General features: G+C 47.3%; 1 protein-coding gene across 1 annotated transcript in view; it reads right to left on the minus strand.

The window, feature by feature from the left end:
• PPP1R12B (protein phosphatase 1 regulatory subunit 12B) overlaps positions 1-23,751 on the minus strand; it is a 130,395-nt gene that overhangs the window by 39,708 nt on the left and 66,936 nt on the right. Inside the window, 5 exon segments of the mRNA XM_039565107.1 lie at positions 8,782-8,826; positions 9,864-9,976; positions 10,511-10,694; positions 11,420-11,581; positions 12,826-12,916. Coding sequence (XP_039421041.1) covers positions 8,782-8,826; positions 9,864-9,976; positions 10,511-10,694; positions 11,420-11,581; positions 12,826-12,916 — 595 coding nt within the window.

The raw sequence follows: 23,751 nt of genomic DNA on the forward strand, positions 1-23,751 counted from the left end.
AACATAAATGTCTCGAAGATCACAGACAGGATTTCATTCAGGCTGTAAATGCAGCCATGGGCACAACCCCTGAGGCAACCCCAGCACTGCCTATTGTCACCCCATAATCCTGGCCAGGTCTGTACACCAGAGATTGGTCTGGTGTCTATGGAGAGGTTGCTTCATGACCTGGCTCTGCCTTTTCACAGTGAGGCTTCTTTCCTGAACTCAGTACCGTGCTTTGTTCAAAAAATGCATCACAATAAAACCACAGAATCACAGGATCAAGGATTGTTGGAAAAACCTTTGAATCCAACTGCTCCCCCAGCACTGCCATGTTCACCACTAACCCATGTCCCCTGGTGCCACATCCACATGTTTTTTGAACACTTCCAAGGATGGTGACTCCACCACTGCCCTGGGTGGCTGTGCCAGGGCCTGACCACCCCTTCAGGGAAGAAATTTTCCCCAATATCCAACCTGAACCTCCCCTGGCCCAGCCTGAGGCCGTTTCCTCTTGTCCTGTCCCTGTTCCCTGGCAGCAGAGCCCGACCCTCGCCCCAGCTGCCCCCTCCTATCAGGGAGTTGTGCAGAGCCACAAGGTCCCCCCTGATCCCCCTTTTCTCCAGGCTGAGCCCCTTTCCCAGCTCCCTCAGCTGGTCTTCACTGGAACTGTGCTCCAGACCCTTCTCCAGCTCTGTTGCCCTTCTCTGGACAGGCTTCAGCAAATCCAGAGAGATGCTTTCCTCTGTCCACTCACAATTCCAGTTTGAGCACTGCTCATGCAAAAAATCAATTGAATTCACCCAGTTCCAACCATTAAGGATAAAGTAGTGTGGAACATAATATTTTCCAGGGGAAGCTGTCTGGCAGTTGCACTCAGCAAGTGTTTCCTGACAGGTTCCCTCTTCCCACCCAGGTTTCTTACAAGGAGGAATGCAACAGCAATTTGCACAGCTATGAACAGGCCATGTCAGGGAAGCTGAGAAAGCAAACAGCAGTATAAGAACCAGATGGAAACAGCTATTTCAAGCTAAGGGACTTTCCAAAATATGACATAGAGAAATAAAAATCTCGGGGCCCTCACAATAGTCATGATCCATTCTACTCTTTATCTACATTCATCAGATTCTCTGTACCCACCACAGCCATTCCATGGCTGTAAAACCTGTCTGTCAGCTCAGCTGTGGAAGTGCATGGCTGTCACACAACAATACTCCAGTGCCACTGGCCAGGCAAATCACACACTGCCATCCAACTGTGCTTCAAGCCTATTTCTGACCATCCCTCACCAGCAGCACGCTGTGGTGCAGAAGGTTATGTCCACTGCCAAGGATGAAATCTAAGATGAATGAAAAGACTCCCTGTATGGTAAAACACCCAAACTCACCCACAACAGTGCCCAGCATTGGGTACCTGGTAGGTACCTGCTGTAGAATCACAAATGGCCTGGGTTTGAAGTGACCTCAAATCTCATCCAGCCCCTGCCATGGGCAGGGACACCTTCCACTATCCCAGGCTGCTCCAAGCCCCATCCAGCCTGGCCTTGGACACTGCCAGGGATGGGGCAGCCACAGCTGCTCTGGGCACCCTGTGCCAGGGCTTCAGCACCCTCACAGGGAAGAATTTCTTCCAAATACCTGATCTAAACCTCTTCTCTGTCACTGGGAAGCCGTTTCACCTTGTCCTGTCACTACATGCTCTTGTAAAAAGTCCCTCTCCATCTTTCTTACAGGCTCCCTATAATGAGCAATGAGGTGTAAATTAAGTAGAGCAGGTGGGAAATGCCTGCCAGAAGGAGTTTTGCAGCTTAAGGATTCAACATCTTGACGTACCAAACAATGAAGCAGCTTCTGCCAAATAATGTTACTTTTCATAGCAAAGTCCATGTCCAAGAGCAAAAACTAACAATGACTTTCCAAACATGAGGCTGGTTCTGAAGAGAAGCATGTGGGAGGATATAAACTCCAAACAAAAAGTGACCTTTTAGAAGACACGAGGGACAAACAACATCACCACACTTATATCACAGTAACATGCCATTTTTCCTACTGTGGTTGTTTCCAAAAGATATTTTACTGCCAGAGAATTTGACTCCAATTTTCCAAACAAATTTAGATTACTCCGAAGTTCCCTGCTAGCCATGAGGCAATACAGCTTCTACTTTTTGCTCCTTCTGGACATGTCTGGGAGATAAATAATTTACTACATAAATGTGTGACTGCACCAGCCTGCACAGGATGGCAGGCGATGAGGGGCTTTGCCACAGAGAAGCATCCATAGAATACCAGAGTCACAGAATGGTTTGGGTTGGAAGGGACCTTAAAACTCATCTCATCCCACCCCCTGCCATGGGCAGGGATGCCTTCCACTAGCCCAGGGGTCTCCAAGCCCCATCTAACCTGGCCCTGAACACTTCCAGGAATGGGGCAGCCACAGCTTCTCTGGGCACCCTGTGCCAGGGCCTCTCCATCCTCACAGCCAAAAATTCCTTCCCAATATCCCATCTATCCTGGCCCTCTGGCAGTGGGAAGCCATTCCCCTTGTTCTGTCACTCCATGCCTTGTCCCCAGTCCCTCTCCAGCTCTCTTGGGGCCCCTTTAGGCCCTGGAAGCGGCTCTGAGGTCTCCATCCCTGGAGCCTTCTCTTCTCCAGGTGAACACCCCCAGCTCTCCCAGTCTGGCTGCAGAGCAGAGGGGCTCCAGAGCTCTCAGAGCATCTCTGTGGCCTTATCTGGACTCATTCCAGTAGTTCCACATCCTTCTTGTGGTGGGACCCCAGAGCTGGATGCAGATTCTCACACTGGGGAGAAGGGCCAGACAGCAGGGCCTGAACATGTTACATCCCAGTTCCATGTGCTGCAGCCCCGCTCCCACTGCCCCCAATCTCTTTTCTCCGAGGCAGCACCTGCCACCACAACACAGCCACTAAGGCCCACCCAGATATCTACTGCTGTAGGCAGAAATTTTAATTCAGCAGATCAGATTTTTTGGAGGATGACTTCAATCACGTCAGGAGAGACATCCTCCCCCAGCCCACTGGATGACTGACACTGAGGTACGACCATCAGCTCCCAGAGGGGGCCAGAACCTGCTCCAAGTAGTTCAGCAGTCAGAGATATTTCTCCTTTCCATAGTTTTGAACATTTCACAAGGAGACAGACTTTGACAGTTTCCCACAAAAAGTGACACGATCTCTGTTACAGGTATAAGCACAACCATACACTGTTAACCTTTAAAAAGTCAAGAATTATAAACACAATTAGATATAAAACAATAATGAGATTAATTCTGTCTTTGGGATATGGTCCAGGAGCAATGCTGCTCCTCAGGCCAGTGGGTCTGGGCTAACATTCACACTGAAGTGAGCACTCCCATTTCCTGGAGCGGCCGTGCTGTGTCCACACAGCGCTGGAGAGAAGCACACACGTATCATGGATCCTGCTGCCACCCTATCCATCACACTGCTCCTTCTGGGAAGAAAGCAAGAGGATCCTGAGACCCCTGTGCAATAGCTGCCATGGGTGCAAAGGAAAAGGAGCCTGGGGTGAACTGGGATCATCTGAACTGACTGCACAGGCCTCCCAGCAATGCCATCAGCAGCCAAGGGAGCTGAGGGTGACTGCTGCAGGGCCATTTCCAGCCCCATGGCTGCAGGGGAATGACTTGCTGACAACTGGGACACATCAGTCACCTCAGACTGCACCACAAGTCTGACAGCAATCTACTAAACAAGATGCTAAAGCATAAAGTTACCTTAAGTAGTTATGAGTTTGTGACCTTGGAAATCACTCCTGGAGGACTGGCTGTTTTGCTTCATCTTCCCAGGACTCACAGACTGGATTTTAGCTGGTCTTGTGTTACTCATTCCCATCCCCATCACAGCTTCACATTACACCTTCCTAATTCAGCAACTCGGTGAGTTAGAGGAATTCACCTGAAGGCATTTAGCTGTAACCCTGTAGTCACATAACCCACTTGGATCACTTGGCTTTAGGCACAAACAATATGTTCTCCCAGAGCTGTAAATTGGTGCTCAGAGCCAGGCTGAGGAGTGAAGTGCTGCACCAATAAGGAGAGCAGCCACCCAGGCTGATGCCCTTCTCCACGTACTGAGGTTAAAAAAAACCAACACAAGCACATCAGGCTGGAGAACTCACAAGGCAAATCCTCTGTGCACATATGAAGCATTTTTGTAGAAATATTTGCAGAATGAATTTTAATTTCTCTGCTGTCTGCCCCCTCCACCCCCCAGAGAATCCAGGGCACTCCAAACACCATGAGGATGCTCTTCACCATATTCAAGCTCTATGGCAAAGGCTCAGCTCATGCTCCCTCCTGCAGCACTTTGCTGCTGTTTTATATTGCTATGCATTTTAAAGATCTTTCCTTGCAGCATACACAGCCCATTAGAGCAATTTGTTTATAAACAGGACTAACCAGAGCCAATCTCTCCCAGCCTTATGTTACACAGAATTAAATGCTCTCTAATTTAACTACACGATGCAAGTGACGCATGGTGCCACCTACGTGCCCTTGGACAGGGGCCAGATGGTTTCCCTCCCACATCACACACATCTCTGCTAGAAATAAACATTCAAGGGTAAAACCAGGGAAAAATACTCATATCCTTAATCCCCAGAAGGGACCCTGGGCCAGCAGCAATGAGGCATAGGATGAACACCACCATATAGCACTGTCTGAATTGAAAGGATTTTAGTTTCTTATCAGCTGGCCAGAAGTTCACCTATTTTGCTCCTTTTACTGGTCAACTTTCCCTGGTATCCCAGCAAAATAGCTCAGCTCTTGCAGACATACCTTACCATATTAGGCAATGTGAGTCCTGAAAGTGGAGGACTCAGAGCCTTCCTTGGCTTCCAAACACAGTCCATGGGCACGGGGTCAGCCGGCACGACACTGGGAAAGGGGCAACAACAACTGGAGACTCCCAGGGCTCCCAGTACACCCAGTCTGGCTACAACAGGACATTCACAAAACACTTAACAAAAGCTACTCCTAATTTTCTAATTATTCATCGCGTCCACCTTTCACAAAAACGCAAACAGCACAATGACAAAAGCTGAACCGAAGCCTTCGTGGAAGGATAAAATGGCACTAAAAGCAAAAATATGGGTGAAAAAATAGGACACACCAAAATCAAGACTCCCAGGTCATAGCTCTGAATCAGCAATAACATTAAGACATTTAGTTTGCATAAGGAATTTTCCAGTTCATTGGTCCTCCCTTAGAACTCGTGGAATTAAGCTTAGAAATTCAGCCCTTCTAGGACAGAAATTTAATTTATATTGGTGTCCAGTTGCATCTGGTGATTTCATGGTAACAGTACAAGCAGGCAGAACACTTATTTACAAAGCAGAGTGAGCCTGGTTCATTCCATAAATCAAAGTGCAGGGAGACAGGAATGGAGCCTATTTAATCCACTTACTGCAATTGTAATTCACAATCAAATGTTTCAGTGCTATTCTTCCAAAAAACTTAATTCCATTAGTGTGTCTGAGGTTTATACTGGGCTATACAGACTGTCCTGAAGGCAGTTCATGACAACAGACATTTTCTTTGATACTTTTACTGCCCAGAAATTGTTATTTTATGAACACAACACTCAGTGTCTTCCTCTGAATTTAAAGTTTTCCTTTCACAAACTCTCCCATGGGCGAGGCACATCTGTAATGCTCCAGCAGAGAACTGCAAGGAGAAACAATCCTTTAAATGATTATAAACATTTTCTACTTGTTCTCTATCCTCTGTCATTTAAAATACACTTTTCTTCCAATTTGTTCCCAATTGTTCCTGCTGTGCAATAGCAATGGCAGAAGTTGCCCAGGGAAGCTGTGGCTGCCCCATCCCTGGAAATGTCCAAGGCCAGATTGAAATGGGCTTGGAGCAACGTGGGACAGTGGAAGGTGTCCCTGCCCATGGCAGGGTTGGAATTGGATGGGCTTTAAGGTCCCTTCCAACCCACACCAGTCTGTAATAGATTCTATCATTTTAAGTTGGGGTCAAGTCAAAGCCAGCAGAGTCAGGGATAAAGAAATGGAACACTGGACCATTCTCTTTCGTCTTCATCACCATCCTCCAGCTGCTGCATCCCAGACTAGGCCACTGATCCCCATCTGCACTGACTCTGTTGCATTTGTCCTCACTGGCCTCACCAAGACTGGAATTCCCCCTGGTATTTCACAGGCAGTGGCTCGAGGGAACAGGGAAGGTTTCCCAGCTCCAGCCTCCCCCCGGCTCAGTCTAGGTCTAACATGAGCTTTCAGACACTCCCAATTTTTACTTTCTGAGAAACAGAGACAAGACTGTGGCCAAACTTTTCCCTCACCTCTGCTTTGAGCTCAGGTCTCCCCAGACCTCACAAAAACTCTCTCCTTCACAGCTCCTTCCCACTGGAACCACGTAAAAAGTTCTCCTAAAGCTGCTTCCCCAGAGGCTTTTTCCAGCTGAAGTCCTTGTAGCCTTGGACATTTATTCCACAATAAAACTTTGTCTGCTCTTCCAACTTTCCACAGTGCATCCAGGCAGTCTGCATCCCAAGGAGGGAGGTGGGGTGGGAGCAGAACACATGGAGGATCCTGACACATCCCACTACGAGACCACTCAGTTGCCTAAAGCTCAGCCAAAGTGTCTGGGCTGGTTTCCCACTGGTGCTTGTGAGCTCAGCCAAAATAATTCATCCACTTCTGAGAATTAGAACAACATGTATTTGCTCCTTTTTTTCTTCCCAAAACTGCCTTTACTTTTCCTGTGCTAGTCGCCAGCATTGCAGAGCTTGGAGGAGGGATTTCAAGTAAGGCCTTTTTTTGCCTTCCATGAGAATCATCCTGATATCAGCCAAGATATAAACACTGGAGGAAAAACGTAACTGTTCCCATAAAATCAGATTCTTTGGGGTTCTGCTACTAAAATGGGCTCAAGTTCACAACCTGGTGACATTTGGCACCTGCCATTCTAGAATTATAGTTATTGATGAATTAATGATTATTAACTGTACTTTTTTATTGGCACTAGAATGGAAAACAGAGAGCTGTTCCACGATTCCTGCCAAAGCGATGGCTAGTTAGGACAGATATCTCTGATTTGGATCTCAAATAAACCAGGGAAGACTGACCAAGTGACATGATGTTGGAGGCATGCATTGAAGAAAATAAAACTGGGAACTGGATAAAAACAAGAGGACTGGGAAAATGGGAAAAACAGCTCCATCAGAGTGGGAGGAGAGTCTAACCCAGGTCTAAGGCACGTTGGGTGCATAAGAAACCACGGTGCTGGCGCCCCGAAGCACCTGCACAAAGGGGCTGATGGAACTGAAGGGAAATTGCTCTGCTGTTAGATGGATCCCACAAGAAAATCATGCAAAGTGTTAGACAAAAGGAATCCTTGCTGTTAATTTGGGGAAAACCAGCATTACTAATTGTAAGAGACTGGGTGACCTTGAATTTTTGGGCAGCTGGGTTCTCCCAAAGTCCAGCTTATCCATTTACATGAGCAGTGAGGACTGTGCTCAATAAAATTTTCAGCAATTTTAGGACTAGACTCCAGGAAGCCTCCAAAGCTGCAGCCTCAGCTACTCTTTTGTCTTAATTTAGGTAATCTGGGACAACTTCCCAGAAGAACAAGACATTCCCAGCAAGTCCCAAACATGCCTGCTGGAAACAAGGTGTCCCTATTATGATTATTACTTTTTACACATTACAAAACTCCCCTCCTTCAGTCTTACAGTGAGGCAGCAGAAATGTCAAAATAATTTTAATGACGATAAATGGCCAAATCTTTCCTGCAGGGTGCAGTGAAGATTTCAGGAAGCTCTGCACTGTGATGAGCAGAAACTCCTGTGGGAAGAGCTGGGCTCCTTGAAGCAGGTGATGCTTCTGTGAGCAGGAATATCTCACATTTCAAGTGGAGTGAAGTGCAAAGTAAGCACTGGGAAAGCAACGGCTGGCATGGAAAGATAAGCACATGCTAAAAGCCATCCCAGCACCACGTGAGTCTCTGGTCCCAGCAAGGCTCGCCGTGACTTTGCCGCATTCTGACTGAATATTGCAAGAAGAAAAACAAAAATAGAGTCTGAAGAGTGTTATTGCTAATTTTCAGCAAAGAACCAGGTAATTGCAACGAAGTGATGCTTCAATCACTCTACTGCATTGCAAAGCACAGGGAAAGTTCAACTTTTTCCACCAAAAGTGAAACATCCCACAAGCAGGCTGACCCCTATGCAACCTTCCATTTGCTATTTCTCCCAGGTCTTCCACACTGTGCTGTAATAGCTTGGAAACGTATTTAGCTTTGACATTGTCAGAGTCAGTCATGTTGTCAGGCTCAAACGTGTTTCAGACAAAGACAAACAAAACCAAAGGAAACCAAGGCAATTTGGAAAGACTCAGTAATTATTATAAAAGGAAAGAAAGGGCCTCAAAGGATGAGAATATTGCAAGAACAGGGGAACATGGGACAACCTCTGACATGCTGCTTGCAGAGAACATTTCCCACAGGAAAACAAATTCGCGAGGGGACAGGAGAGCAGATTTCAGAAATACAGAACATACTGTTCAAAATAACAGTGATTCCGAGATCCAAGGTCACACCTTCCCCAGGACACCTCAGATCCCACTGCCCTGGCACTGCAGCCCCACTGCTGCATTCCCTCCAGGCTCCACAACTCCTGTGCAGCTCTCCAGGAGCCAACTTTGAACTCAGGCCACTCTGCAGATATACCTTATCTTTCAGAAGAGAAATCAGTAAGGAATTGATACTTGGAACTCAGAAATATGGTCTCACTTACCCGAGTTTCCTTCACTTCCTCATTTCCATCAACTTCATCATCATCCTAGGAGGAAAGGAAAGGCAAACAATATAATTAGGCAGCTTTGGAGAGAACAAAACTTTATCACAAGAAGATAATGTATTGTTTATAGAATCACAGAATCATTAAGGTTGGCAAAGACCTCCAAGACCAGCAAGTCCAACCTTTGACTGAACACACCAACTCAACCACATCACAAAATGCAAAGTCTATCTGTGTTTTGAACCCTTCCAGGAACAAGGACTCCACCACTGCTCTGGGCAGCCTGTGCCAGTCCCTAACCACCCTTTCAGTGAAAAAATGATTTGATGCTAAAGTTAAGAAAAATTCTGTCAAAAGAAATGCCTGTCCAGATGCTTTTGGCTAATTATCAGATCTGGTTTGGTGACCTAATGGCCACTTAGAAGATCTTGGTATTGAGGACAGAATGACTCTCTTGAGATGGTTCCTGCCATTCCAATGCTTCTGAGGAGTTGTGAGGAAGTCCCTAACACACTGAGGGAAAAAAAACTTGGAAAAACTGCACATCTGAAATACTTTTGGAAGTTAATATTATGTCAGTATCTCCACTTCAGTTAGACTCCAGGTGGAAACACTGGAGTCATCCCAGGTATCCTGCCCTTGCATAGCCTCTCTAAGCCACTGCTCTTTGTAACTGCTCCAAGATTTCATGGAGCAAATATGAACTACCATGGCATCCCAGCTGACTCTGGACTCAACTTGTTAACTATAATTTCATAATTCTTATTCTCTCCTGAAAAAGGTGATCTATTTTCCTAGCTGAGGCTCTAACCAAACTTTGGAGGGTTGGATTTCTTCCCTCAGACTGAACAAATCCTCTGAGACCAGAACTAAGAGAAATGACCATGACACAGCTCTTCTTCCTATTGTCTTTCTTTCAGGGGCCCTAAAGAGCAGACAAATTTGGGCTTGAAGAAATTTGAAAATACTTCAGGTGGCTTGTGACCTGGGAAATCAATGGACTGGGAAAAAAACCCTGAAGGTTGGAATTGGAAGAAAATTCACCCTGGAGCTTCTCTTTCTAAGGAACTCAAACTTACATCTTGTGTTGAGAAGATGATGCCGGTGCCTCTCCTTCTCTCTTTCGGCCGTCGCCGCTCTCGGATCGACTGTTTGTTCAGGGATCTGTCGTCTGAATCCTGATCTTCACACTCTGGCCAAGCAAAGAAAGACTGCTTTGGTTTCAGTGATTTACATCCGTGCTTTTGCTAAGGTTCTGGGGTTCTTTTTAAGCTGCTCAAGGTCATCTTGCCTTGTGTTATATTACAAAGGAGTTATTAAACCAAATGAAATGGAATCTCAGTGTCCACTACAGCTGAATACTCACACTCCTTCTCTCATCAGAGCCAGGGAGGTTACCCCAGCTCCCCACAAGTCATCCTGACTTACTCCTGTTCTGAGGACAAACTGTACTAGGGGAACCTCTTTCCCCAGCTCTGATATCTAAATGTTTCCATGATCACTGTCTCAAGATCACATTCCATCCAAAATGGAAAATATCCTTTTATCCCTCTGTTACAAGCAACAGGAATTTGCTTAACTTCATTTAAACAAATAACATTTGTTTTGTGAGGTGGCAGCTTCCCTCAGAGTAACAAGTAAACTTGTTCTATCTGTACACACTGGAAGTTCTAAACCACAGGAAAAGCCTTGAGCTTTGCCGGTTCTTCACTCTCCTGGTACGTACCATTTTTCTCCATCTCTGTGGCTGCCGCTCTGAAATCCGCTGGATTCACAGAGTCTGGCCCTAGATATTTATTTGTTCGAGTCAGGTATGAGCTTGTATAGAGCAGAGGTGCTGCTGTGGAAGGAGACACAGGCGTCGTGGGTTTGTCGGGCTGTGCTGGGCCCCTCAATCGCCGATAGACTGTCTAGAAACAAAAAGCCATGACAGAAAAACAGTACCATGAGAAAGAAGTAGATTTTGGATTTCAAGGAATGCAATGTTTGGATTTCAGAGTGCAATGTTTACTTCACTGCTGCTGGAAGTGATCACCTGCACTTTCCAGATCAGTTCCATTCTATCAGATAAGGATGAATGTTAAAATCATTGTACAGCTACAGTGTAAGAGCACCCTCCATAGCTGGGAGATCTGGGATCCATCCCTTTGTTCCTACAGCTCATGGTAGGAGAAATGAGTTATCTAACAGAAATAAATGATTTAGAGTGAAAAAAACAGAGGTGGTGGCAGGGGCAGAAAACTAGTCTCTCCAGCCTTCCATTATACATGGAGTATCCGTGGAAAAACGTGAACACAAAGCCTCCGCCTACACTGCACAAGCAAGGATGGATCCAGGCCACATTTCTATCATTAGCCTTCTCATTATGCTTTCTGGGATTTACACCGTTTTATTTTCTGGCAGGAGACAGAAAGGTGAAATTCCCAGAGGACAACAAAGGCACAGCTAAGCTCCAGCACCTCCAGATCCACCTCCCTCGTGCTGAAGTGCTGCTCCTCAGTCAGCTGTGCCTCTTTCCAGCTGGTCTGTCCCCGTCAGAATAAAAAGATAACCCCCAAAGAATTTCTCCTGATCTCAGCCCTCCTAAATGGTTTCATTAGCTCTCAGGCAAGGGGTACTGGGGCAGCAGGATCACCTCGTCGTCCGCGCTCCTGCCCCACCGTGCGCGGCTCTCCTGCCTCTCGCCGCTGTCCTCGGCGCTGCCGGCTCTGTCGCTCTGCTGCTCCTGCGCCTGGCGCTCCGCCCGCGAGCGGCTGAACGTGCGCTCGGCCTCCTGCAGGTCCGTCAGGGTCACGCCCTGCAGGGAACAGAATCATCGAACCCCAGACTGGTTTGGGTTGGAAGGAACCTTAAAGCCCATCTCGTTCCACCCCCTGCCATGGGCAGGGACACCTTCTAGTAGTCCAGGTTGCTCCAAGCCTTGTCCAACCTGGCCCTGAACACCTCCAGGGATCCAGGGGCAGCCACAGCTTCTCACCACTCTCACAGCCAAGAATTTCTTCCCAATATCCCATCTATCCCTGCCCTCTGGCAGTGGGGAGCCATTCCCCCTTGTGCTATCCCCCCAGGCCCTTGTCCGAAGTCCCTCCCCAGCTCTCTTGGAGCCCCTTTAGGCACTGGAAGGGGATCTAAAGTCTCCCTGGAGACTTCTCCAGCCTGAAATTACATTTTCAATCTTCCAGGTCAGTTTAAAATGCCACAGACTCACATCTGGTCAGGCTCATGTTTCATCCCTATGGTAAGAGAAAGGGAAGAATTCTGATGCCTTTACTGTATTTCTCAGCCTACTGACATAATCACTGACTCAAAGCAACCCAAATATATGTGATCACACTACAAACTAAGAGGCAGGTACATTGCAGAAAGGAAACCTTGGAAATCTAACTCATGTATGTCTGTGGGAGGGTTTTGTAATAACTGTTTGAAAAAAATTTTGCCAGAACCTCTCCAAAACAGTATGACTGCACGTACATCTGTTGTACACAATACTCACTTGTTATACCTTATATAAAAACACACAATATTCCATTATTAAGCTTAAACTTATCTATCTTGCTAAGCATATTTTTTGCAACTTCTAAACCTATCTCTGCCAAACCTAGAAACTCTAACCATTGTTTTAGTGTCCTTGATTGCTATTAATTGTATCTTCTTCAAGTTTTTTCAGCCAAAGCTGATCTCTAAACTCTTCTGCTTTATTCCTAAATCCTACTTTTTTCTCACACCTAAAGCTTTTCCACTTTTTGTGTTTCCCCACAAGTGCAGACAAGTCCCCTGCCCTAAGAAATAATGTAAGAGCAGAAGAAAATCCTGCCTCTTTACAGAACCATGGAATGGTTTGGATTGGAAGGGACCTTAAAGACCATCCCATTCCACCCCCTGCCATGAGCAGGGACACCTTCCACTAGACCAGGTTGCTCCAAGCCCTGTCTGACCTGGCCTTGGACACTTCCAGGCATGGAGCACTCACAGCTTTGCTGGGCAATCAGTTCATCAGGTCTCTTCACCCTACACATAAATGTGAGCATTTGCATTCTTTACCTGGGTAGATCTGCGAGTCTGCCGGGCCTGTCTGGATCGTGCCTTCCTCAGTGATTCCGCTTCCTCATCCCGCACCGGAGTCAGATATGACCTGGAAAAAAAAAAAAAGGTGCAGAAGAGGTTAAAGTAAAAGCAGATGATCTGCCTTCCTGTCTCTGTAGACTCCTGAGCTATTATTCTCTTTCTCATGGACAAAAATTAATTTTAGCTCCATCTGCTATTGCTGTTTCTCTGGGACAACCTCCCCATGAGCACACAATACACACGTTCACAGCACCTTCTCCCCAGAGCCTCTAAATAAACCCTTTAGTGCTGGACATGTTCTGTTAAAAAGGTGCACCTATTCTCTAAATTATTTGCTCCATTCCAAACCATGGCATCATTAGAAAAAGAACCCCACTCCTCATAAAGGCCCTCTCACTCAGACAAAGATCTCAGAACAGAAATCCTGCGCTGGTGCATTCCTCAGACCCTCCTTCCTGTCATTATAGTCACGATCATATTCCTGCAATCTGCTGCCTTCATCAATATGAAACCCATCACGCCAGGAACCACTGAACTGCAGGCATCACGGAGACACACGCCTTGGAAAGAGCAATGGAATTAAATAAATGACCTTCACACTCCGTGTAAGCCAAGCTCCTTAACGCTGAAAAACCTACAGTTAAAAACACAGACCTGGGCACAACTGGATTTCATCAAAGATGGGAGAATTCAAGAGAATTATTCACATGAAAATACATAAACTGCACCCTCTGCCCCGGCACCGACTGGGAGGAACTGGTGAGGAACTGGGGAGTGCTCTGAGTCAAGGAGTTCACAGCAGTAAATGATTTCCATGCTGGAGGAGAGGCTTCAGTCTAATGAACAGTTCATTAAACTTGACTCTTTAGCCTGGTTAATAGGAAATGATTATTCACACTGTCCCACTGTACAGGGATGAGGGTGCTGGAATGCTCTGTGCAGATCTATCACTGCCAGGTTAACACTGTACCAGAGGTCTGGATGTGTTCAAAGGGCAGTGAGCTAAGTGAGGGATGAAGGTGAATCACTTACTTTGTCCTTGGACTCTTTTCCTGGTTTTAGTAGACCATCTTCATGGAAAAGGTAATGAGCTGAAGAGGATTTGCACCTGATCCAGTATGTTAAGACATTTATTAGAAAGTTCACTAAACTGCTGCACTGTGACAGAACCACAGAGAATCAGGAAATTTGGATCATTCTAAAATAATCTGCCATGGTGGGTTTTATCCACCCTCAGGACCTGCATTCAGTGCTGGTTCAGCTGTGCAGCAAATGCAGCCTGGCTTCCAAGGAGGAATCCCCTTCACAGGGGCACAGACAGTCACCTCCCAGCTCCTCAGGGGTTGTGGGGCTCACATGAGAGTCTTCTCACCTGAAACTGGTGCAAGAATTTGACCTCATAAATAACACCCCGAACATCTCTGATCTCCAGAGGCCAAGGAAATTGCAAAGGATCGAGTCTGTGCCAGGGATGCTGCACTGGAGACTCCTGGAGGGGCAGGCACTGATCTCTGCTCTCTGTGACCGGGCACAGGACCCGAAGGAATGACATGAAGCTGTGTCAGGGCAGGTTCAGGCTGGATATTGTGAAAAAGGTTCTTCCCCCAGAGGGTGCTGGGCACTGCCCAGGCTCCCCAGGCAATGGGCACAGTCCTGAGGCTGCCAGAGCTCCAGGAGTGTTTGGACACCGCTCCCAGGGATGCCCAGGGTGGGGTTGTTGGGGTGTCTGTGCAGGGCCAGGATTTGAACTTGATGATCCCTGAGATCCCTTCCCACTCAGGAGATTCCACGATTCTATGAACTGTGCCCTGGGAGTTCCATCTCCCTGCCTGCAATGGAGAGGTCCCCAGCCGAGGGCTTGCAGAGCTGCACTCCCAGGGTGTCATTTATCACCTTCATGAGGAGCCTCCAGCACAGCCCATGTGGATGCACTGCAGAGGAGCTCATTTCTTCCCATTGATTATCCAGACAGACACATGAGCTGTGATGGATATGCCAACACGGGAAGCGCCTACACTTCAGAGGGATGATTGTCTCCCAAAAAATCTGCTGTTTCATGAACAAAAAAGCTGCTGTTTGATGAGTGAAAGCTGTGCAACTCCTAATTTTGCAGAGCATGAGCTCTCCTGCTCTCCCTGCTGCAGTGTGTGCACTGTCCAGGTAATGGCACATTAAGGAAACAATAAGCATTTTCTGCAGCTTTTGACACAAGCAGAATCACTGCTGTTTGCCCAGCAGCCAGAAGCAATAAGCCACCTAGAGGAAGAAGGCATTTGCAAAATATACTGCAAATGAAGTTCAGAGCAATAGTAAAAAAAGTATAAATTCCTGAAATATATAAACCACGTAAATTTGTAGCTCAGTATGGTAGGCAGTTTACTGCAATGGCTTTGAATCAGTGGAATTTAAATCAGTGGAATTTACTCTGCACTGAGGACACAGGTATGCAGGAGCTACAGGTACAGAGAGGACAAAACAGGTTTTCAATTGAGTTTCAGGAAAGGTTTGGCAAATCCGTGGGGACCAGGTCAGCCCCAGGCATGGGGAGGGCTCTGCGGCAGGGGCAGCCCAGGCACTTTGCAGGAGGCTGCAGGATTCCCTCGGTGCAGTTCAGCCACAGCTTTGCTGTGGGCATGGCAAGAGAAAAAACATTTTGGGTCTCTTAGCCCATCATCCTCCAAGGCTTTTTCCTTCTGCTCTCCCAGAATTTATACAAAAATACAGATATGTTACAGCATCATTAGCAATTCTGGGAGTCCAGCCTGTAAGAGGGACTTGATCCTCAGCTGAGCACATCCTGCAGGTCAGCATGGCTCAGCCCGGGCCGCAGCCGCAATCGATCGCCAACTTTCGGGTTCTTTCCATTTACACAATTCATCACTTCCTGGAGCTCACCCAAAGCCATTTACAGCATGAGATAACCGAATTTTCTGAGGCAAGTCAGCAGAGCCACTGCATAGTGACAGAGCTGGTTTCTGTGAGGGAGCAGCTACAGCCTGTTCCAGGTGCCAGAGGAGGGGCTGTGCTGGCAGTGCCTGTAACTGCACACAGCAGCCCAGCCCTGCTGGCAGTGCAGGCCCAGGTGTGCCCTGCTCGGGATCTCGTGTGACTTGCTTTTTAATTTGGGGGGAAGGGAGGGAAAAGACAGATTTTACAATGTGTTGCTTTGCTTACAAACAGAATTTTGAGAGACCTGAGTGTGCTAAATGGGCTGGAAGAGAGAAAGAGAACAAATGCACAGGAAGGAGACAGCGAGTCAGATGCAGCTCAGGGCTGGGCTGGGCTGGATGGCACAGGCAGAGCAACACGCTGCTCTCCAAAGCAGAAACACTGCAGAGCACAGCAGGCTGCAGGGCACAAGCACCAAATGGGGTGTGAGGCAGCCTCTGAACAATGCACAGAGTTTTTAATTATGTTTAAAAGGAACACGATGCTTGCTCAAGTGCAGTGCCTGTGACATCCTATTAATTCAAGCAAATATCTCAGGATCCAAGCAGATCTTCAAAGGAACAGCCCTATGTGTTGTGTTTCCTTGCAATAAGCTTTCTCTGAGAAATACTTGCAATAAGAGCAGCCATCATACCAAGCTCAAGGCATGTATAAAGCAGAACAGATTTTTACCAGAGTTTTGGCTGTAAGTTCAAGGAGAAGAATAGAAATTGTTCAAGATGTGTATATGAGAGTCAGCAAAACCACTGCAGAGGTTTACAGCTCTCACAGACAGAGACAAGCGTGTTCTGCTGCCCTGAGAGAGCTAGAGGCTTCTGGTTTGTGTATTAGCTAGGAAAAAACCTGGTAACTGACTGATGAACCTGGCTCCCACTTAATTCTGGCTATTTTCAAGAAAACACCTATTTTTCTCTGTCAACTCTTTCATCAAGGACAGCATAACTCACACGGATCCCAACCACTCATCACCATGTCAAGGCAAAAGGAGCTGCAATACCATACTAATAAAAGGGGAGATTCAACCTGGGAAATAGGAAGGCTGAATATACAGGCTGGTAAACCAGGAATACAAGAGCAAGTCTGTATGTTAGAGAACCCTGGCCAGAGGAAAAGAAATTATTGTGATGAGAAACCCCTGCCAAATCAAGGGTGAATGATGCACAAAAAAGAGTTACAATACCCTGATGGTTGGTGCACAGGTAACAAGAACAAAAGATTTATTTCTCCAAGAAATATCCAGTCTTCTGATAATTGTTTTACAACACTGGTCTCTTTTCCTGCCATCCTGAACTCCTTCAGGCACTCAGAGCTTGAAGCGTTTCTGGCAAACACCATTCACTACCATGGAGTCCTTTGGCAGAACATCACCAAGTCCCAGAGGGAACAGCAAGAACGTGCAAAACTTGGGAGTTTTACATCACCTACGTGTGGCAGAGAAGCTGTGGCTGCCCCATCCCTGGAAGTGTCCAAGGCCAGGTTGGACACGGCTTGGAGCCACCTGGTCTAGGGGAAGGTGTCCCTGCCCATGGCAGGGGGTGGAATTAGATGAGCTGTAAGTTCCCTTCCAACCCAAAGCTTTCTGGCATTCTGTGAAGACCTGGCAACAAATTTGGAAGCTAAACACTCACTAAGTTCTACAGCCACCCTCTTCTCAGACTGGGTTAAAGGAATTTCGTTCTGCTGTCAGGACTGAAAACTGAGATACACCCCCACATGAGCTGCACGGGGCCACGACAAGGTTCCCTCCATCCCTGTCAGGTCCATCTTCAATAAATCCAGGTCCCACAGCCAGCACAGTAAGAACAGGAGTTGCACCAGTAACTGGTTCATCATTACAGTTGTTCCCAGTCTCTGGGAATGAGACTCTGCTGATTGTGAACTGGGGCTGGGCTTGTTGGGGCTCTTCTGGAGGAAAGCTCTTCCTAGGCCCTCTGCAAATCCTCCCACCTCTTTCTAGCTTAGAAGTGACTCTGAATTACACTCTCTAGACTAGAACCAACAGTGACAGTTTTCTTGGAAGCCAGGACAGACTTCTGGCTCTTCCAAATCCAGGTAACACCAGTAAGGGGAGCCAGGCACACGTGTGGCTCTCTGTACACAAGGAGGTTCGTTCAGCACATGGAAAGCCATGTGGCTACTCAGACTCTAAAATGTTTGAAATTTCTCCTCTTAAGAAGAGTACAGTATCCCTACTCCAAACACTGCGGTGATTCTTAAAAAGTCTTTGTCACACGTATATCTATTTCTCAGGCATACACACACGTATATATGTTTATATATACATGTACATATCTTAAAAACTCACATGCACTCTGAAAAAAGAAAGATAAGAAAAAAACCCTCAGCAAAAGCCTCAAGTACAGACACTGTTCCCCTGGAAACAACTGGAAAAGTACAGCATCCCAGCAATGCATTCCTACAAACTGGAGAGTTGCCATCAGCAAATAACTATCCATAAGCTGGAGGAGGGAGGAGAAGCAAGTGCAAGTTTTGCAGGCAACAATGCTGACAGCAGTTCCCAAAATACAATTCCTTAAGTTAGATAATGAACTATGTCCCCAGCAGCAAGTCAATCATTGGCAACTACATGGAAACAGTCGAAAAAGAAACTTTCCTGCTCTCTTATCCAAGCAACAGGTTTCGGTTCTTCCCTGAATTTATCCCTGCCCTGACATGTTCTGCCCATCAGCCCACTGCAACTGGAAACAGTCATTAGAGAAACTGTCAGAAGCTGGATGTGCTCTGTCTTTCCAGGCAGGAGAGAAGGATAACACATCAGACTGCGAGTGTTGGAGCTGGGAATGAGGGGGGAGACAGCCTGACAATGCCGAGTTATTTAATAAGCTGAGGACAGAGGGATAACAAGATCATAGTCCTAAAGCCTTTCACAGCTGGCTCGAAAAGCCTGGGCTGAGAATTCCCCATTTTCAGGCCTTTGCTGCTGGGAGCTGTCGTTGTGTTTCAATCTGGACAATGAATTCTCAGCTCGTGCAAGTTTCAGTGTCTGAATTTCTGCCCTTTGGTTACAGGTTGATTAGCAGCTTCACTAGCAGCAGATTAACCTCTTTATTTCCCACAGCTCTGCTTCACTCAACATGTTCAGGTGCTGATCCAAGAGATTAAGAGATTTGTGATCTTTGCCACTTGTTAATCAAAACAACCAGCTCCCTTTATCCCTGCAGAACTCCTGTTTCCACGGGACGTTTACAATGGGGTGAGGTTACACGTGTGACAGCTGAGACTACAAGAACACTTCTCATCAGGGAGGTCTGGACAATTTTGCCTGTCCTTTCCCATGCCCTGTCCCTGGAAGTGCCCAAGGCCAAGTTGGACGGGGCTTGGAGCAACCTGGGATAGTGGAAGGTGTCCCTGCCCGTGGCAGGGGGTGGGATGAGATGAGCTGTAAGATCCTGACCAACCTCCCAACCCAAACCATTCCATGGTTCCATGTTCAGTTCTGTGTGTGTCCCTCAGACAGCAGAGCTGCTCCTTCTGTGCTGTGTCCCCACCATGTCCCCACGGCAGCTCCTTGTGCCTCCTTAGCTGTCGGGACTGCACCAATATGAGGTGAGGAGTGCTTGGGTTGCAGATCCAGCTGGGAACACAGCCCTGCAATCCCTCTGCCAGAGGAATAAAATACAGCATTGGTACTCCTGAGAGCTCACCAAGTTTGGGGCTGGGGGAGTCAGCACATACATGAGAAGCTTTTAATGATCTATGTAATCCCTTCACATTAATTAATGTCACTCAGCATTATGGTGAAGAGTGAAAAGGCAACAAACATCACAGTGATCACATTCCCTAAACTGGCTGCCATAACTGTTGCTGTGAACTCAGACCTTTAAACTTCTGCCAGCAGAAGAGCACATGTACTTGTTTAAAAAACAAAAGAATTCAAGAATTCTTTCTGTAAGAGAAAAGCAGAGACTGCTGCAACCCCAGAGCAGAGGCAGCCAACAGCACCTGAAGTGAGAGTATGACCGGTCTCTGAGACACTGAATGTGTCAGCTGTGACCCTCACAAGTGCAAAGCTTACCAGGAGGGAATATTTTGGAATTGTTTGTGTTCAGCACAGGACTTTGGGTGTCAATACACAGCACTGAGTGGGTTGTCACTGTGACAGGGAACAGCGTGCACTGTCTGCAATACTCAGGAGCTGCATCCTTGCATTAAAAATCTGCTGCAGGAACTGGAGCAGGATGGACTCCACTTCCTGCCACTGATAGAGGAAACCAATGTCCTGCCTCTGCCAGCATCCTTCTCATTTGCAACTGAACCAACACAATTTGACATTTTTAACAACTTTCAGCAGACTTGTTACGGCTTTCCCAAAAGCTGGTTTACATTCTGAAACAGGAAATTTTCCAGGGCAGAAAATCCCCACAGAAAAAAAAAATTAACTTGGCACAACTCTGACTATTTGGGAAATTGTCTTTTGCAACAAAAAAATAAAGTAAAATCAAAACTTGATAAAGAAGGTTCAGCTACTGAACCAGATAAGCCAGAGCAGCGATGTTCGCCTGCCAGTGCATCCCAGCTGCCTTCCACTGCCACCTTGTGGGAGCAGGAGACGCCTGAACAGCTCAGGAACAGAATCACAGATCAGCCCCAGCTGAATTACACAAAATATCACTGAATATTAATAATGTATCAAAGATTTCCATTTCCTACTGAGCTTACATTGCAATTTCTTAGCCTGAGGCTTTGGTTCAGTTTCCAGTGTCCACTGTTCTCAGGGACAGAAGATTAATTAAGTCTGCACAAAAACTTTTCAAATAGAAATCCCAGGGAGGTTTCCTGTCTTCCTTGGCTCCTCCACCTGTCACATCCCCAGGTCAATACTGCGGAACACAGAATTTACCAGAGTAGCTGATTTAGTGCCGAATTAGCTCTCAGCGACACATAGGATCTTACAAATATTTCAGGTACATCCTTGTCTTTTAATGACCATTTTGGACACAGAGAAGTAGCTGAACTCGTCAAAGTTAGTAAAGCCCAGACCCTGAACACCCAGGCAGTGGCACTGGGATGGCACCAGAGCCAGAAGGTGCCATTACTGCTGTTCCACCGAGGGTGAAGTGCGTGCAGCAGGGCAGTGGTTCCCATTAGTAAGCCAAGAGGAATTGCACACAAACTCAGCATGGACAGGGCTGGGGAAAGGCAGTTTTACCTTCTGCTTGCTCCACGCTGCCAAGCTGCAGTTCTTTTACAATGCTTAGGTCAAGTGGTCCCTGCTTCCTTCCCTTGACCATTCCTGAAGGATCCCGCATGGATTCCTGCTTTTGTTAGCAGGCCAACCTACAGCCTGGACTCCCCCGCCCAAAGCAAATGCCAAAATATCCACCCCCCTTCCTCTGAGCCCTGCGTGGATAAAGCCCTGGCAGCTGAGCATGCAGCACACACCTGCTCGCCACCCTTACAGGAAACCACACTGACCCCAGCCCACACCTCGACCTTACTCCAAATAAAAATGCAGCCTGATTTCTGATCCAGCAGGAGCAATCTCGCCTCTTCCCAACATGGACAACCCCATGGCCAGCAGAATTCCTGCCCTCCCACGTCATCTGCACCAGCAGCCTTTGAAAAAAGGGACAACTTTATCTGAAAGCGATTAACTGCAGAGGCAGTGGCAGAGAAATGCTGCCACAGCAGGTGTCAGATGATCGTTCAGTTCTTCACAAGAGAGAGAAACCTCTTAACTTCTTGTTGTCCACTGTGTAGTGTGGACAGGAATCCTTCCCTTGCCTTGTAGCACCTCCTTGCATGAGCACCCCACCACTCTGCTTCCCCAGGGACCTGTCCCAGGAGATTAAGACCACTCAGCTTTACATCAGTCAGTGATAAGGATTGTAGAGTTAAATGCTATTTAAAAAAAGGTAGCAGCGAGCTATTGCTCACAGCCTTTTCTGCCAGTTCCTCTCAAGCGACATTTAAATACACCTTAAATGCAAATCTCATCGTTTAACTTTCACAGAGATCAGGGGCTTTTATTCTATTTGTCAGACCATAAGGATTAAGGGACCTATCAGGTGACACGTCCGTGCTCTTCCCAGAGGACACACACTCGGAATGCCCACAGGACAAGAACCATGAGGTAAAAGGACTTGCGAAAAATTCATCTAACAGTACTGGTGGAGGAGGATTCAGTTATTAATATATTAATAATATATGCTACTATAATTAGCAGCTGGATCCTTAGAATGAAAAATAAATTCCTCTTGGGAATGAAGCAGGAAACAGAAGTGTTTGTCAAACACATTTACCTGGCACGTCAGTGAGCTTCCTTCAGCTGAAAAACATTTCTAGGGGAAACTCTGGAGGGCAAGAAGGCATGGGCTGAACAGGGCCACCAGCCCCACAGCTGCCCAGAAAACAAGCCCACCTCACTCCTACTCCAGATTTATCTTGGAATCATGGAATGGTTTGGGTTGGAAGGGACCTTAAAGCTCATCTAGTTCCACCCCCTGCCATGGGCTGGGGCACCTTCCACTATCCAAGGTTGCTCCAAGCCCCATCCAGCCTGGCCTTGGACACTGCCAGGGACAGGGCAGTTAAGTGAGAAACTGGTCAGAAAAAATTAAAAAGTAAGGAGGAGAGAGAAGAGTTTCCTGTCTCTAAGAGTATGCCTGATGGCAAGTGCTGGAACCACCCTGCTGGAACCTTCCTGAGGAACAGGAAGAACCCACACAAGAATTCAGTTGTATAAACACAGTGATGGGAGGTAAAAGAATTAAAATCCTAATTCTTGCCAAACCAGGAGAGATTTCAAATTCAATAGTCCTTTTAAACTGGCCACATAACTGAGAGCACAGACCTGCCTTTCAGAAGTTCTCAGGCAAAATCTATCTCACCCCATGTGCCAGCTGTGGGCTGCACGGTTGCCTTTCCAGCTGTTCTGGGAACTAAAACTTCCAGAGTATGAAAAGCTTCAGCCAGATCTCCCAGCCTTCCAGCACAGGTATCTCATGGCTCAAGTGATATTCCAGTATGGCAGGATCTCCTGCAGCCCCTTTCTCAGCCCAGGGAACAGAGCTCCAAGCAGCCCGGACCTGTGACACCAGGAATACTCTGGCAGGGGCTGAGGTGCTGGACTCCCGGGAGAAGCCGCGAGCAGAGCCCTGCACTGAGCGTGCACAGACAAGGGTACAGAGAACTTGGGGATGAAGCTTTTCGTGGCACTAGAGGCCGCTGTCACCCTGGATGAAGGTGGATAATCCAGCCCTGGGCTCCAACCAACAGGATGCCCCCATTCCCCACCACCTGCAGAAACGAGGAAGCTGTTAGTTCTGTCCTGGCAAGAACAGGGTCTGTGTGAGGTACTGTAGGCACAACATCCACACAGCTGAAATCCACCCTCAAACAGGGCTGTTTGAGTTCAGTGGACAAACACTGACAATGGGAGACAATTTGCTTTTGGCAGGAGATCATCCAAACGGCCAGACTGCACCATTCATCAGGAGCTCCAAAATTCCCAGAAAAAACCCCAAAGCAATTGCCTGGCACGAGCACTGGCTGTGGCAGATGGTACGTTTCCAGCTCCCGGCAGCAGCAGCACACCGCAGGGCTGCAGAGGAGCATCAGGAGGCTGGGATGTGCAGCAGGACACGTGGAACACATGTGGCAGCAGCTGGGCTGAACCTCTGGGACATGCAGCCCCAGCCCCGGCCCCGACCGGGCACAGTCCAGCTGGCACCACACGGGCCTAAAACGGACTCTGCTCTGCTGCCCCTCTGCTGGTTCTTTCCTCCCCCTTGTAATTTACACTATTTTCCAGCTACTGGAGTGTTTCCTGACCAATTCAGCTGGAAAACAAGGAGCAGGTGAAGCACCATGGGTCAAACGCTGTGGTGGGGCAGGGTAAGGCTTGTTGGCCACCACAGGATGCAAACCAGCACTCCAGAGCCCTCTGCCAGTCATTCTTCCCCAGCCCTAAGGAGCCTCTTCTGCTTTAAC

This window comes from Corvus cornix, chromosome 26, assembly GCF_000738735.6.
Source record: "Corvus cornix cornix isolate S_Up_H32 chromosome 26, ASM73873v5, whole genome shotgun sequence".
NCBI classification, from domain to species: Eukaryota; Metazoa; Chordata; class Aves; order Passeriformes; family Corvidae; genus Corvus; species Corvus cornix.